This window comes from Simochromis diagramma, unplaced genomic scaffold, assembly GCF_900408965.1.
Source record: "Simochromis diagramma unplaced genomic scaffold, fSimDia1.1 OVJJ01000321.1, whole genome shotgun sequence".
NCBI classification, from domain to species: domain Eukaryota; kingdom Metazoa; phylum Chordata; class Actinopteri; order Cichliformes; family Cichlidae; genus Simochromis; species Simochromis diagramma.
The window spans coordinates 1,370,569-1,388,109 of record NW_024386772.1 but is presented as its reverse complement, the minus strand read 5'-3'; the positions used below and the strand labels follow the sequence as shown (position 1 = coordinate 1,388,109).

General features: G+C 43.7%; 1 protein-coding gene and 1 long non-coding RNA gene across 3 annotated transcripts in view; one reads left to right on the top strand and one right to left on the bottom strand.

The window, feature by feature from the left end:
• gsg1l (gsg1-like) overlaps positions 1-3,115 on the bottom strand; it is a 32,694-nt gene extending 29,579 nt beyond the window's left edge. Inside the window, exon 1 of one of the 2 annotated variants that reach the window (XM_040042048.1) lies at positions 2,484-3,115. In XM_040042048.1, the coding sequence (XP_039897982.1) occupies positions 2,484-2,820 (337 nt within the window). In that variant the 5' untranslated portion in view covers positions 2,821-3,115. The remainder of the gene's footprint in view (positions 1-2,483) is intronic. The other variant, XM_040042041.1, reaches the window with a different exon arrangement.
• Positions 3,116-8,806: 5,691 nt separating this feature from the next.
• LOC120740004 lies at positions 8,807-17,084 on the top strand. The gene is made up of 2 exons (XR_005697309.1): positions 8,807-10,036; positions 15,272-17,084. It is a non-coding gene; the product is annotated as an uncharacterized LOC120740004 (long non-coding RNA).
• Positions 17,085-17,541: the final 457 nt, after the last annotated feature.

Below are 17,541 nucleotides of genomic sequence, written 5' to 3'. Positions count from 1 at the left end.
GCGTGCCACTGATGCAAATAATGATTCTTTACAGTTAAAGGATTTTAGAAAATCTGCTGTTTTTTTACACTTTAACTTCACAGATGCTGCTGCTCCTGCACGGTGTGGACTTTAAATGTGGAGAAGAAGGAAAGCTCATAATATCAGTTACACACACACACACACACACACACACACACACACACACACACACACACACACACACACCTACCTCTGTGTCCCTGGGATGTTTATTTACTCTCACAGAGTTACAGCGCACAGATCCACACACAGACTGTTTTGTCCTCTTCACTCCCACTCGTCTCTGCACAGAACAGATCCTGTTTGTTTGTTTGTTTGTTTGTCTACAGCTTCTCACATGGGACAAAATATCAGAAACACTTACAGGACCCACAGAGGCAAAGCTCACTGTAGACTTCACAGCTAAAGCTCCACGTAATGGGGATCAATCTGCAGCTGAAAGTAGTCCCTGACAAACAGAGGTTTCTCCTGTTTGGTCAAAAACTGCACCGTGGAGCAGTTTTAGGAAGTTCATCACAAAGATGGAAACAGAGAAGGAAAGTCAGAAAGTAAAGAGACACTGGCTGAGGTAGAAACTGTTTTCTTAATAAGAGTCCTGACAGATGTGGAAATGTCTGCGAGGGAGCCACAATAAGTCTCACCGGATTATGTAAATACTAAGAACAATGCTTCAGAGTTATTGCCTCTTTTGGCAGAGGATACATTAGACCATCCTTTATTGAAAGGTAAGGAGGTGACACCACCCCACAGTTCAAAGCCGTCCACCATCAGAGCATTCACAAAAACAATCTGATCAGTGATCTCTGTTTTTCATCCTCTGCCATCTTCCATTCAAAAGACCAGAAGTTAACTTTGAGTTATTAAAACCTGCTTGTTATGAAGTTTGTTTCCCCTGTGAAGCACTTTGTTTGGCAGCTTTAGAACTAACCAGAACTGGACCAAGTAAAGCGCTATACAAATACAGGCCATTTACCATCTAACTGTCATGAGGCAGAGTGCAGAGGTGAGGCAGAATAATTCAACAGGGAGCCAGCTTCAGCAGCTGATAACAAAGTTCAGGAAACAAACTGCTGGAACTATAAATCCAAAAACACAGGAGAGGAAATCCAGGAGATTGGAGAGGGCAGCACCTCCTCAACACACCGTTTGGATAACATGGTTACAGCAAAAAGTCCCACTGGTATGAGCTTCTATGTGAGGGCGTCCAGCACATCACCTGAGCGCCTCCTCACTGTGGACTGAGGGAAAATAAGTGATTTGAAGACCTGAACTTTTAATTTTTGAGTTTTCCATTAAACGTCTCATCAGCAGGAAGAGAAAATGTGAGCAGAGAGCCTCATGTGTTATTTATTTATTTATTTTTACCTTTATTTAACCAGGAGGTTCACAAAGAAACCCAGCCAAGACAGCAGCCATGATGCAAACATGCTAAAAATGCACCAATTACAACAGAAAATTCAAGATTTACAAAATACAAACACCCACAACAAAACCCACCAGAGACCTCACAAGAAAAACATTCACATCTCCTTCACTGCACTCCTTATGATGCTTTTCAGTTCAGCAGCAGGTATGCTGAATGTGTTTAAGCTGAGATCTTTCTGCTTTTCTGAGGAACTAACCAGAGCAGAGAAGAGTATGGAGGTAAACGTGGCCGTTTTCCAGCTTCAGTCATATTCATCACCCAGCTCTTCACATTTATCCAAAACAGTGTGAATACATCATGTTTGCACAGAGCAGACCCACACCAGCATCATCCACCATCACATGAAAGGTTAAAGTCTCAGTGCAGCCACACTCTCTGGCCCTAACTGATGAATTTCCATCTAGGATTACTTGACTTCAGACGTGGTTTGGAGTGAAGATTTTGTGCTCCTTTCTGGCACTAACAAATTCCCTGAATTCTGTCAACTTTTATCTTTATGACAAGAAGCACAGACCGAAGAAAAAGCATAAAAATATTTATTTTCAATGTAAATCTAAAAATGTTTCATTTGTTGTCCTGTTATTGAGGGAAACGGAGATTTAGAAGCTCAATTTCTGCTTGAAAAATGAGAGCGCATTGACTTAAATTGTCCACATCGATCAGCGTGCAATGAGTGAGAGCAGTGTCCTCTGAACGCACCACATCCTATCATTTTAAAATTCTGTCCAAAGACTAAACAAACATCAGTGCGGCTCAAACTCGAAGTGAAAACAGGTTTTACGCACAAACATTTTCCTTTGGTTGTGCGTAAAAATGACGTGACTGGCCTGTTAGCTTTAATTTCAGGGGGACATTGTCTGACCTGTTACTGCAGGTGAGCTAAAAAAATAAAATAAATAAAAACTGAAGTGAAGAGGAAAAAGTATTCCAGATACTTCACACTCATCTTAAAACCGACACTGCTCTAGTTTTATTTTCTCTTAACAACTTTAAGCGACCCCAGAATCTCCCCAGCCTCTCGGACTGATGGACCCACCTGACTCGTGGATGTTCTCCTCGCAGGAGTACCAGATGCCCGTATGGAAGCGGCGGAAGAGGAAGCGGTCGTCCCCGGTCTCCCAGCTGTAGTGCACTTTGTTCTGGTCCGTCTCGTTCACGCCGTAGTCGATGCAGTTGTGGTGCCGCTGCTTGCTGCAGTTGGGCTTGGGGACGCGCTGGGTGCCCTCGCACCAGTACGTGGTGATGAAGGCGGTGGTGGAGAAGAACAGGGCCACCAGGTTCAGACCCACCGACAGCAGCGCGCGGCATTTCCGCGTCGTCTTCATGATCTCGGAGCGAGCGGCCGCGTCCCCGCAGGCAGCGAGAAAGTTCATCCAAGAAGGAGAGCGAGGAGGTCAGACGAGGAAGAGCGGCATGGCGCTGCGAGGACGCACAGAGAATTACGCACGTGTCCTCAGTGAGGAGCTCCGGACCCAGAATTTAAATCTTCCATCAGCGTCACAACTGAGAGCTTCCGGCCTCGGAGAGGAGACGGGGAGCTGCTCCTCCGTCACAGAGCAGGAGGCTCACTGAGGAGACGTGATGCTGAGAGCGGAGCACCCCTCTCTCTCCTGCTCTCCCTCCCTGCGTGTGCGTCATCACAGTGACCGGTCACCCAGACAGCTCACACCTCAGCCACACCTACTCCCGTTTTCCCTTTTAGAAATCAGTCATTTTGGATCTTTTGGTATTAAATCTGTGACTCTTTATGGGGGTGTTGAATCCATCACAAAGAAACCCAGCTCAAATATGACAGCAGGTAATATGATATCATTTTGTTTGATGCTACCTGCATCTCCTCTCCACCTTCAAGGTGTCCTGCGAAAGTCAGAGATCTAATTTTAGTCTCATTTCAGAGACAAAGGGTCACAGATGCCAACAGACTCAATAAACTGATAAACTTTTAATGACAACGTGCATTAGGAGCTTGGAGAGGTGAGGCTCCAGTTTGGGACCACTGTGTTTCGCACTTTTGTGAATTTTTTCCTTTGGCTTATTTTGTTAATTTACTCTCTTAGTTTAATCGAATCTGTTTTGTTTATTTATTTAAATTATTTTATTTATTCATTCATTTTGCTTTGACTTGACCTTCCTGGTTGACACTGGAAGGTAAAAACTGCATAAACATTTGGTTTAAGCTCTAACAAGCGCCTTTGGTTTGAGGTTAAAAAAGTTTTGGCAAAAGGGCACCGATTCCCACCTCAGCCGCAGGAACAGCTCGACAACCAACTCACAGTTAGTATTACTGTAACGTTGTAGAAGTGAGAACCCAACTGTGACAGCCACTAACACAATGACCCAGTAAACACAGTGTTACTGGGTCAATCCAAAACAAAATCCATCATAAATGGAAAAAACCCAAAGATGAGCTGATTTTTTATCATAAAAACTTTTGCATATCAAATGAAGCCAAGTTAAGTTTTACCTGCATATAAATGATGAGTGTAAGAGCTTCCATAAAAACATCTGCAAGGTTAAAATTTGATGCTTTTTAAGTACAGTAGATGCCCACGTGAAATTTCCAGGACTGAAAAACACTTTCAGGCTCTGTTACAAACTGTGAATGTCATCAAATCAGTTTTTCTCCACGTGTCACAATGCAAAGGCAAAATCTCATTTCTCTGAACATCAGTTTCAGCATCAGAATAAATATTATAATTTCACTAAGCGGAAGCATTGGTACCCTGGATGTTTGCTCTGTTTTCTGATCATTTACTGTAGAAAACAAGAAGAGCATTCTGGGTAAACCTTAAAGATTCCCTCGTGGGGCGGATGTCTGCTCAGAACATGTTAGTCTAACATGTTCTGAGCAGACACCCGGCAAAAAGCAGAGCTTAAATGTGCTCTAGAGCACATTTAAGCTCTGCTTTTTGCCTACATTTGGATACCAGACTCAACTTCTAACCTTACTGTTTGTTTAACTGAGTCCTTACAGCGTCAGTCACAACCTTCCCTGGAAGAAGAATCTCAGCGACTTTGGTGATCAGACTTTTTCTCCAGAGTGACGAACCTGACTCGTTTCACTCAGGATGAATTCTAATAACTGGGACCATCATCGGGTTGTACTGTTCCAGTTTATGACCAAATACCTGCAAAGTTTCATTTGAGTTTGTTGCAAATAAAAATGTATCCACCAAAGGGACAGGATGACAAACAGTTCAAGAACACAAGGAGCCGCAGTCAGACATCAAAAACCCAGAAACAGTAAAAACACATCACAGAGTTCGATTCGTCTAACTTCTATTGATCCTCTTGTTCTTAACTAATTGTGAGCACTTTGGTCAACTTTGTTCCTTTTAAATGTGATAAAGAAAACTGATGTTAATTGATATTGACCTTCTTGTGATTCCAGCATTTGGTTCGGTCTTTCTTCAGTTTTGATTATTCTTCATGATTTCATTTGACAGTTTCACTTGTAAAATTATTTGTCTTGGTTTCAGTCCTACTGCTGATGATTGTGTGCACCTCCGGTAAGTCCATGTGTCAACACTCCTACTTTAGTCATTGTGTGTTAATTGTGTGTTAATTGCTTGAATTAAGAAGTTTTGTTTCCATTTGTTAGTTTCTCATTTTGTTTTTGCTGTTTTTCTTTATTTCTAAGTTCTTTAAAGTTACTCCTTTTGCACGATAGTTTGTGTCCACATCTACATATCCATCTACTAGTTGCTTTAGAAATTCCTCACAGTGTCTCATTATATGCAGATTGATCTCCACAGTTAAACAAAAACTGTTGGCAGCAGCTCAAGTAAAACAAAACCCTTTGATTCTCTGAGTTGAGACAGGAGAAAGAGAGGACAATGACCATGTTTGCAGTAAAAAGTTCAAAGTGATGCTCTGATTCTGCAGGGCGTGAAGAGAGAGGCTGGAGGGGAAAAACACCAGCTACAGGAGATAAACAGCCACCATGTGACCGAGCAGTGGTGAAGACTTGGTTTAAACACAAAAACAACTTGATTAGACTGAGAGAACGATCACAGCCAGGGTTAAAATAACTACCTTCTAAGGTTACAGGACCATCATCGTCATGGTAACAGCAATAAAAACCTCAGGTTTTTGTGCTTTTTCTTTAATTGTCCATCTGAGAAAAACATCCCTAAATCCAGTCAGTAACAGCTGTGAAGCCGTGAGGCCACATGCACATCCTTGCCCCCTGCAGATAGCGCACTATTGGGTATTTTGGCTGGGACTGCTCGTCACACCTTATCAGTCACAGGCTGCCAGAAATGAGAAAGATGCTGCTGACATCAGAGAGACATGTATAAGATGCTTTGTGATGTTAGTGAACTGGGTTAAAGCAATATTAGAATGAACAATCCTCTTAAGGATTGATTAATTATGAATTTGGAGGTGTTTGGTTGTCTGGTTCTGACAGTCGAGTAAGTCTGTGTGTTCTTTATAAGGTTTGGGCACCAAAGACTACTTGGTTATGTTCAGAAAAAGATGTTGGCTTGGCTTCAAAGGCACTAAACAAAAAATTAAGCTTACCAGTTGCTTCTTTTTTTTTTTTTTTTTTAAACTTTTATTTAACTTTTTTCCCCAACAAATATAAGACTGGTTCACATCCAAAATAATAACACTACACAGCACTAGAATATTACAACATTATGTCCATAACTGTTGTCCTCTAGGATCCAGTTTATAGGTTACTCCCAGTGCTTCCAGTGGTCTCTTCCATTTGTCCACAAAAATTCAGGAGCTCCCATCAATATAATGTCCCAGCCTGATCAGAGTCATAACTTCAATGATGAGCGACTTCCATAGAGAAATGGAGGGGGGCTCAGCCCCCACCCATCTCAACATAATGCTTTTCCTGGCCAACATTGACAGTGACTGAATCACATGCTCATGTTGTACCAGTGAGACAGGAATATATCCCAATATACACATTAATGGGTTTTCTGTCACCTGATGACCAATGGCTGTACTAATATTGGCGCAGACCTCTTTCCAAAATGACTGAATAATAGCACATTCCCACAAGCAGTGGAATCTAGTGCCCACTCTGACCTTACACTTGAGACAGTTTGGAGATATTCCCATATTATACTTACTATAAATATACGGAGAAATATATTACCAGTTGCTTCTAAATGTGATCCTGGGGTACTGTGATACCCTTTTAAGTATGCTCATGACAAGCTGAGCATGAGAAGCTTTCAGTGTTGGTGCCATGACACATGGACACAGAAGGACACTTTGAGACACCAACAGTTTCGATGCAGAGTTTCACACTTTGGGAATGAAAATGGGCCGTCCCTTCACTTCATCACCAGACCACAGAGGGATTTGAAACTGCAACAAGGACTGGAAATTTTACTTTTATCCAAGCAGCAAAAAACTTAAACCAACACAGAAGTGCCAAAAACCCTGCAGTTCCTTGCATGTCCACTAGGGGTTCCAGCAGTAAGGGGCGGCAACCTGCGGCTCTTTAGTCCTTATACTGCGGCTCCGCGTGGTTTGGGAAAATAAATCAAGTATTTAGCTGAAGTACATTTTATTTATGTTAGTTCTTTTTTTAACTTGTAGTTCTAAATTGGAAGATTGTTGTGATATTGAAATATAAAAATAAAATTCTATTCTATTATTTTTTCATCGCTCAAAATAAGCGTCACACTCGCGGAAGCCGGTGTACCCGCCGAAACGCCTGCATTTATCGAGACTTTCAACCTCAGGTAGGCCAATTATGGATCTTCGGATCCACATTATGTCAGCAGCTCCACCGTGAACTATGTTAAAAACAAACACCGCTCACGCCTCACAGATGACAGCTTACAGTCCTGCGTAAAGATGAAAGTGACTTCGTACAGCCCCGACCTGCAGACGCTGTGCGCAGAGGTTCAGGAGCAGAAGACCCGACGATGTTTTTCAGCATCTCTTTATTGACCACTTTTCACACACGGTTGATGTACGCACACAGCCGGCTGTAGCTTTGCAGCTCACAGCCCGACACACACCAACACAACAGCATAGAGAGCACAGACGCTAAGGCGGCGGGGCCTGATTGCGGGTGCCGCTCAGGTGCGTCCGCCTCCCCTGCAGCGGCGCTGCAGACCACGCCCCGCCACACACATTAACCAGGTAAAATACATATTTAGGCAGAATGTTTTTCAGGTGTCAGGTGAAGGCTCCAAAAGCCCAAAGGCGATATAAGGATGGCGGCTCACAGCAGTTTTTGTTTGCTGGATCATTTTAGTTCAGCTTTCCTTTTGTTATATTTCTTTAAGAGTTCAAAATGTGTTCATTACATAAATAAAATGTAATTTTCTCTGTAGCACTTCATGGATTTCATAAGCAACACACCTTAGTTGTTCACAAAAAGCATAAAGGTAAAAAACAATATATACAGTGTTATCTTCATTTTAGATGTCAAAAAATATTTGCGGCTCTCAGTGTTTTCTTTTGCGTGGAAACCGGCTCCAAATGGCTCTTTGGGTGTTAAAGGCTGCTGACCCCTGCTATAGACAGAAATGTTTTGGTCTCTATAGATAATTTCCCCCATTATAACAGCTGTACAGGGGGAGGGCTTTTCTTATAATTCACCTGCTTAAAGCTTGCGTTATTAGGGGTGTGGCATCTGTTACTGACGGGTGGATGATGGCTGTAGCTGCAAGCTGCCTGCAAGGATTGACATTTTACTCTAAACTGTAAAGCGTTGTTATTTGTTATTTTACTGTAGAGGATGTGCAAAAGGGTGTTACAACTGCAGTGTGTGCTGTGCATCAGATGGAGGAGTTGTACAGAGATAGCCACAGGCAGGGATGATTTTCGGTGTATTGTTCAGCATTGTTCTTATCTTGGACAACATCTGCCTCTCTGACACCACCCTAAGGAAGTTTAACCCAGTCCGGGGGGGGGGGGGGGGGAGGACGGTAACTTGTGGTGCCCTTGTGTTGCTGATCACCTTCTCAGATACACAATGTTGAAGTGAAAAAACATGACTCTCCCAGTGCTTGCCAGCTGGTCCAGATGGGTGTAGACACGATTGAGCAGGTAGATGATGGTGTCCGAGCTTCATGGCGTGCTGGTAAGCAAACTGAAGGGGGTCTTCATGACGTGGTAGGTCAGTGCCACAGGTCTGTAATCCTGGGGGCCACTGGGACGTGACATCTTTGTTACAAGAACAAGCCATGATGTCATCCTCAGCAATGGGACCCTCTGCAGACTCCACAAAGCTGGAGGAACAGACCTTGAGGACACCGGGACTCACCCCGTCCGGTCCAGCAGACTTATCTGAGTGGATTCTTCTCATTTATCTCTGAACCTGGTCATGAGTGAAAGTGACAGGTGGGGGGGGGGTGTCAGGACTTGGTGAGGTGGTGAGTAACTCAGTGGGGGGGGGGGGCATTCACTGCAGTGCAGACTGTTGAAGAACACATTCAACTCATTTGCTGTGTGCCGACCAATTATCTGACCAATAATATGGTTGCTGTGCAGTTACCATAGTAACAGGCCATCCAAACAGATCTGAGCCCCAGTTTTGGTTCTAACTGGATTAACCGGCAGTTCTCTGGGTCTTCAGTATGACCAGTAAGTGTCAGATAAGTGACTGAGCCCATAACCTCAGCAGGATTCTGGGCTGAAGCCTGTTTTCCCGTACACTTCTGTAGGTATCGCCCCCATGTGGCCATTAAAAAGGAGGCGGGTTTAAGCCACTTCCAAGCAAACCCAGAAGCTACTTCAGTCACTTCCTTAATGAGTCCATAAGCCAACACAGTGTGAGACTTGCAGAGTCCAGGGTGGCATCCTGGTGGTTACTAGCTGCCTGCTACTGGTGAAAACAGTAGATACAGATGTGTTAACTAAACTGAAGCTCCACCCATTTCAGATTTTATATTTTATCGTGGTTTTACCTGGTGACTGCTTCTTTAAATGCATCATTTTATGGAAAACGGCGCTGGTCATGTTTAAAAACAGAAGGGGGTGGAGCTGAGCCTCGTCTCTACGTCACCTGACGTCTTCTATATAACATGCGTCGTTAATCACGCTGTCACGATAAAAACATCACTGGGGCTCGTAAAACGCCGCGTGCACAAACAGCCTGCAGGGTCGTTTTTTACGGGAGGGCAGTTATGTGAAGGCTTGTGGCATTAGATATTGTTTTTCATCTGCACAGCATTCGTGACTTTTCTATAAGGCTTGATAAAGATTGAAGTGTCCTGCAGCCTACCAGGGCTTCGTGGTTTTTACTTTATGCAAGTCTAAGAAGATTTCTCAGTCTCACCCTACAGAGAAGACAGTGCAAGCTTTGAACTCAAAATCAACCTGTCAGGTTATGGCAACGCTGAGGTTATGGTGCCAAGGAGACGATGAGTATTTCAGGCTGTATACGTGAAAGAAGGGAAATTGCCTCTCTGCTGTTTGTTTGTGCAGGTGTGACCTGCTCGATGAATATGTAGAAACCGAGCGTCCCTCCTTATCGATCAGCCGGGCAGAGAGCTCACGTCTCCGGCTGCGAAAATCACCAGCGACAAGGCCGAGCCGCCCACCGCTCCGATCCATCACTGCTCATTTTATGGCTCCCACCTCCAGATCAATACAGCCGGCAAGTGTGTGAGTATGTGTGTGTGTTATATATGTGATGTGTGGAAGCTGAGGCCGATTCAGACTGACAGAGAACCTCAGGAGAGTCAATAAACAGAGCAGAACAGGGTGCGCTGATAAATGTGTTATAATGCTGTTGGATTTATCCGCAGTAAGAACACTTAAAATATTAACGCTAGGTTCATCGAGACCAACCAGCTCATTTTTAACTCCAGTACAAACTGGAAAAAGTCCAAACTGGAGAAGTCCTGATATCAGAGCAGAGGAAACCAAGAAGCTTTCATGGTGTCATTGTGCCTTTTGTTTGTGTTTCTTTGTGTTTTTATTTGTCTTTAGTCTCCCATAATCCCCTGTTTTATTTTTCAGATGCTTCCAGTCTCGGGTCATTTTGCATTTGGGGATTGAGTTAGAGGTTAGAAGCAGGAATTCAGCTTTATCTGTATCTGATGATACACCTGCTAAAACTAAGACAAAAAGACAAACACTAAACATCAGCGATGTTTGGAGGGTTAGTGAAGTTGGGCTAATTACACAACTAAACACTCATAATGGTGTTTGGTGTCTGCGTGTCATTATGTCTGTAAACACGACAGTTAAAAAGTTATAAAAAGTCATATAATAAGCTCAAGTTGTTCAGGTACAGTTAATAACTGTTCTCTGCTCCTGCGTCATGTTTGTGTATCAAAGCCGGTCATGCTGCCGTTATCTGGTTTTTACTGCACTGTCAACTTTTTAAAGTACAAAAGGAAAAAGAAAACAAAATGAATATACTGAAAGTTAAAGCAAACACTCCCCAGAGAGAGAGCCGCCTTAGCCAAGCTGCAGAGTTATTATTATAATTAAGTTCATGTTTCTGGTTTAAACGCACAAACGCCATCACGTGGCAGAAATAAGATCCCGAGAAACGTTCAAACTTCAGCCAGCAGAGAGTCTGAGGTCACAACATGAGGTTAGTCATTAATGGTTTGCATCACTCTGCTGATCCTCAGCTTCATGTCCACACCGAACAATCAGTCAGCCTGGCACCAAATATTTGAATGCTTTTCTAAAGTGTTTAAATATTTGGTGTCTGGGACACTGTGAACCCTTGGGCAGCAGTTACTTTACTCAAAGATGAGCTTCACATGAGCAGTGCGAGCCGAAGAGCCGAGAATGAGACTGAAGAGTTGGTAGAAAGCAGGAAAGCCCCACAGGAGACCACTGGACACAAACAGGGTAATCTAACATCATCCCTGCAAGTCCTGTTAAATGTTTACATCACAGTAAGAGTAGAAAACATGGTGACTGTGACCTCCGTGCTTTAAACACACACTGAGAGGATGGAATATATTTTAGTTTCTGCTTTTACGTCAGCACATGATTCGGTTTGAATCAATCTTTGAATCATTTCATCTGTGCAAGGACCAAATCTCCTTCCTGGCCTGAAAACACACACCTGCACTCTCTTACACACACACACACACACACACACACACACACACACACACACACACACACACACACACACACACACACACACACATATAAATGCAGTGCTGCTGGATTGATGCCCCTGACTAGATTTCCCATTGGATGTATGGGACCATCTGTGGGTTCGCCCAGGCTTTGTTTGCCGTCTGAAATGAATCCTGGCACCAGCGAGTTGATCACGATGGCCGAGTTAACACAACTCCCTCCAGCGGCGGCGCGTAACACGATATACCCCAGGTGGCAACAACAACAACAACAACGACACACCCCTGATATCCACACACCACCCAAAGTTATCTTCAAGTGTGCACCCAGAATCTTAAATGTGAGGAAATTCAAATTCAGGAATCTTTTATGCCTCGTTCCAGTTTTCTTGGATCAACTTTTGCCGTTTACCTGACTGCTGATAACGAGGCCTGATGCAGTCAGCAAGGATAGTGATTTTTGGAAAGCAGGTATAGTGGAAACTCTAAAGTAGCTAACCCTAACACAACAAATCATTTGTAATTTAGCAACATGAAGGGCAAACAAGTGCAAGTTTCTGCTTAAACAATTGGACTGGTCATTTCTGAAACGTCAGTGCTCAGTGTCTTAGTTACACACAAGGAGTCCTGATTTTAATCTCAACCCTGATCCGGCAGAAACTGCACAGAGAAGAAGAACGAGATGGAAAACAACAAACTAAAGCACGTATAAAGCAATCCACTCGTTGTGCATCACTCGTGGGCATTACAGGCTCCAGCTGTGCAGGTAATTCTCCCGCGTGTCAATCAGCAGCCTCTTTGCTCTCATTGGTTTGTTGGATCAATCACTTCCCTCACAGCTGAGGAGAAGTTTGATTCAGGACCGGACAAATCCGAGTCATCAGACGTGTTTTCTGAATGTTGCTGAATGTTATTGACTTTCTGTGGTCTCGGGGATGAAGGGCACTCAACCCTGTGAGGGCCAAGTCATCGCAGGTGCTAACACGAACCCTGCCCTCGCTCTGAGTTTATTAATTAGAGTCCAAACAGATGTTTGCAGAAAAGACTGAAAAGAAATTAGACATTTAAAATGATACGTCTTTACGCCTTGGCTGAAAAGACTCTGGAGGACAACTTAATAAAACATGACATATTCTTATTGCCGAGGGTGAGTGTTCGGGTTAGGGTTAGGGCTGACATCAGCACCAATAAGAGAGTCTCTCTGCTTGAAACTTTCACCTTGTGCCTCCGTACATCTCCAACTTTTCTTCTTGGGTCTATTAAGCAGGGCCAAGGTTGCTCTTACGTCAAAGCACCAGTGTCCAAAGACACCTTGTGGATAATGAGATGCGAGCAGCAGTGATGAAATGGTAATAAAAGTACCAAGACATCACAGACGAATTCCCATTTTGGAATCTCTAGAAGACGTTTAGAACATCACCAAAACATGAACGTAAAGGCATCAACATAGAGCATGTCTTTAATCTCGTTCACACAATCACACACACATTCGTACAAGAGCTTTTTTATACGCATGAGCACGTTGTCTAACATTTGGGGAGGTGAAAACCCACAAAGGCACCAGAGGAACTTAAAAAACAAACAAAAAAAAACAGGAAGTGAAGAGAAAAGTAATGACTGATTAAAATATACGCCACAAGTTAACGGACAAAAGTGACGTATTCTTATCCACAGAACTCTTCAGAGGTCTGACTGCAGGTAAATAGGCCTCATGGGAAATATTCTGGTCAACATCTGGATCCCTGTAGGAGATGTCAGAGGTGGAAAAATGCACTCAGCACCTCTGCTCATTTCTATCTGCCGCTCAGAGATGCAATGCGGTAAACACCCGGTCGGACGTTCGGCTCGTGGCTGAGTGCCGTCGCCAGCTCAAAGTGACCTTGGATGAAACTCGGCTCTGTGAAGTAAAGTGAATGTTGTAGTTAATCACAGTCGGTGGTTCAGGTCAGAGACTCGGATCAATAAAACTTTATTTTTGTGTCAACTTTACAAGTGACTGACAAGCTGGTAAGATCATCTAAATGCAGGTGCAGCGCTGAGGTCAGCGGAGAGCCGAGATTTAGAGCTGAGATCTTTGGGACTCGAGTACGGATTTACTTCTCATTAGACGTTTGTTTTATATTCAGTTTGCGTCGGAGCAGAAATGAACCGTGTTTAGAGTTCTGAACCAAAGCGTTTGCTAAACCTGATGCCATTGGCCTTTTTGAGCTCCAAATTGATCTTTTTCTTGACTTTTTCTCTGACCGGTGTCCTATCCATGTAGATATGTGGGAATGTTGAGTTGGTAGAGGCCCGAATTCTTCATTCGAGGCTTAAACTGGAGGCCAAAGATCGAGTTTCACGCTTTGTGCTGCTATGGTCTGGCTCGTGCACGATCTCTAGAGGCCAATTTGGACAGCTGGGACCCCAGTGAGGTGTTTAAGCGTCGCACGATGTTCTGACCAGAAACATAGTCAATCTGAACAGGTTTCACTTTTCACAACTACTGAACCGTAATAAACTTATGTGGCTGCTGCCACTTACGGCGATCCTCCTTCCATAATCGTCTAAGTTGGTTGTTCCCATGTTTCAGCTTCGAGTAACTGTAATAAATAAAAATCAATAAAACCCACTGAAGGTAGTGAAAATGAAATTTATTTATTTTTTAAAAAAGACAGTGTGAACACATCTGGAGTGGGCTGAGCAGAGTATCTTTGCCTAATTACCCCAAAATTATCTGAGCGTAATGTATGAACACAGCTCTGGTTTCTTGGGTTAAAACTGGGACACTTTCTCCCCCACTATAGTCTCTTAAGGTGGACTGCCATGTTGTTTTTCATGTACATGAACACGAATCTATAGACTGAAAGTCATGAATATTTCACAGACTGCTGTGAGACTGCATTGCAGCGAGTTAATGTGAACAGACTGGCCATAAAGCGATACGGGGCTGGCGGTGGGTTTACTCCCCGCTGCAGCTCCTCCTCACACCTGTATTTACCTCAGTCAATCATCTTGTTGGACACGCTTGTCCAAGGAAAAAAAAAAAGAAAGGAGGGAGGGAGACAGAGCAGCAGTTTGCAGTGAAAATAACCTGCGAATCAATTCCACGCTCAGCAGATTTCACCTGGTTCTGTTTTTCCAATTATGTGTCTGGATGGGAGAGTGTGAGGAGATGTTTATTCTGACCAGTAAATGACATTTATGCAAATGGCCTCAGGACGGATTGCTGACGCAGGTGTGTGTGTGTGTGTGTGTGTGTGTGTGTGTGTGTGTGTGTGTGTGTGTGTGTGTGTGTGTGTGAATACAGGTGCATTACCAGTCATGCTGCCTCTCGGTGTTGTGGTGGGATTAAGTGACAGAGCAGCAGAGTCTGAATTCTGCATGACACTGGAGCCGCTTTCCTACCACTAATCAGCTGCAGGCCGGAGCTTTCCTCCGTGTAATACAGAGTGAAGAATCACATGTCAATTTTATGAGTGTCTCCAAAGAGTAGTAGTAGTACGATATTCTTTCAAAGTGTACAAAGACAGAATAAAAGGTGGAGGTAACCACTGTGAAGTCTCATTATGAAGCCTCGCGATGAGCATTTCCACCTTTATCATCTTGATATTTAAAAACCGGATGTGATTGGTCTTCCTTGGACTCTTGCGCTCTGGGGGTCTCTGGATGTCTGGAGCCTGGATCTCCTCCATATCTGCTTCATAATATTCAATATTTAGTATTTACTGTCATATACACAGATTATTGCGGTGATGTTGTTTATTATATTGCTCTCTTTTTTTGCTTGTTTTTTCTTTTTTCTCAGCAGGTGATCCAGGTGATTGATATGTATTTTATCACCGACCTGGTATTTTCCGCCTTCCAAGCAGAATATGATGGTGAACAGTGTCAAAGGCCGACGCGGGGCCCGGCATCAGCAGAACAGAACTACCTTCACTAAGTGGTGGAAATGAGCGTCTGGGAGGGTGTTCAAGCTCAGCCTTTGAGAGACGGTGAGAAACTCAGTCATCTGGGTGGGGGTCAAAGTAGAGCTTCAGACCGAGGATATGCTTGAGAGATTTCGTCTCTCTGCTGCCTGTCTGAAGGAGGGGACCGTGGAGAGGACGGTCTGGACATCTGCAGCCTTGATGGACTGGACCCTGAGCAGCTGCAGTAAACTAACGTATAGCATAAATCTTGTACCCGTGTAAAGCTTCAGGTCACCTCATTGCTTTTGCAAGTTTGACTCCATGTCCTTCCCGAACTAATGCTCGATGAGTACACGGTCACGTTTGTGCTCTTTTCATTTGGAGCAGAAACCTGGCAGACACATGATGTGAGGCTTAGTCTGACCTGTTGAAGACTGGTTTCACATTTTAAGGTTAGGAAATCAGTGTGACCAGATGCTAACTTCTTAAACTGCAGAGCAGTTGTGTGAATGCAGCTATATTCACTCTGTGTGAGTTTGCAGTCGACTGCTCATTCCCAGTTTTTCCTGATTTCCCCTTGGTAAAGCGCTGTGGCTGACCTGCAGCTCATTATACCCTCAGCTGAACCTGCTCTCCATGCTTCTCTCCTTCCTAATCTAATGGGACTCTCTGTCTATCAGTCTCTGGCAGCCGTCCGCATCAGGGTTCCACCTAAATGACTTCCTGAAGTCCACTGCCAGCATTTTCATTATCTTAAGACATTATCTCGGACAGATTCTAAGCCAAAAGTTTTCTAAAAATTACAAATCTGTTTCTAGCAGAAGTTTTTATTCTTGCCAGAGGGGAAAAAGCCTCTAAATCTGAAAAGAAAACATAATATATTAATGCACGTATCAGTATAACTAAGGGGCTGCGCAAGGACAAGCTAAATGTGAGCTGCTGTGGTCGATTTAAAACTGCCTGAACAACAGATGACGTGGATGCTTTGAGTTGGTTCCACATCAGTTTTATTGACTAAATGTGTCTTATGTAACCTTTTTGTCACGTGTTAAATCAGCCAATGTCTGAGCAGGATAGGCCTGTGTGACCTGCTGTGTAGTCTAATCGTCCTCTTGTCCCCCCGTGGGATCGCCAGTAACTGATTGGATTGGGCAGCAGAGGAGGTTAACGTGCACCTGTGATGGCAGAACAACGTGCGGCCCAAAGGCAACAACTCACTCGACTGTGTGAGAGAGAGAAGGACTCACACAGGGAGTTTATTACAGTTGTTAATTTATTACAACGTCTGATGAAGTTGTGCGCCCCCATGTGGGCACGCCCAGACACGTCCGTGTCAGCTATACGAGCAGGAGGAAGACTCAAACCAGAATGAATATCATGTGAGCTTAAAATCGCCATTGGCGACGTCTGTCTGATTCATGTGTGAGGAGCTCCAACAGAGGATCTCTGCTACATTTCTGTTGTCTTCTGCTCCTCGCATCAACACAGAGCACCAGCCTAATGGCTGGTGTGATTAGGATGAAGGAGACAAAGACAGGAAGTAACGTGAGAACACACAAAGTAAGTAACACTTCAAAATAAAACAGCACTTGTAATAACTTAAAACCGTACGTGGATTATACTGACTGTGTTTACAGTGATGTGTGAGGACCTAGAAAGGCATCATTTAGGCAGGAAGGATTCAACAAAAGGAGCTGTTGAGGCTGTCCATGGCCGGGAAAACATGAAACGAAGAGGAAGACTACTGAGGCTGCTATAAATACACTAAGGGATGACTGGGCAGAGGAGACACAGCTGAAGTAAAGCTAAATGCAAAGCACCAGAGATGAAGAAAGAGAGAAGAAAGAGTCTAATTTGACTACAGGACACAAGAAACACAAAAAGTTAAAATAGACTAAAATATGTACTAATATACAAACCTCAGGCAGCCCAGCGTTCATGACAAAAACTACATACAGACTACAAAGAACATGGCATTTAGATTATTTTAATGCTGATTATTCTACTAAATCCTGCCTTACCATCAAAACTCCTCACATCCTGGGATTGCTATGGGAGCTGCTGGAAAGCAATCGCTCACATCCCACAGAAATCACAGGGAGGATGGAGAAGCTTACCTCTTTTGTGTGAGGAAAATACCTGTAATATTATGGTTCATATTGTGTCAGGT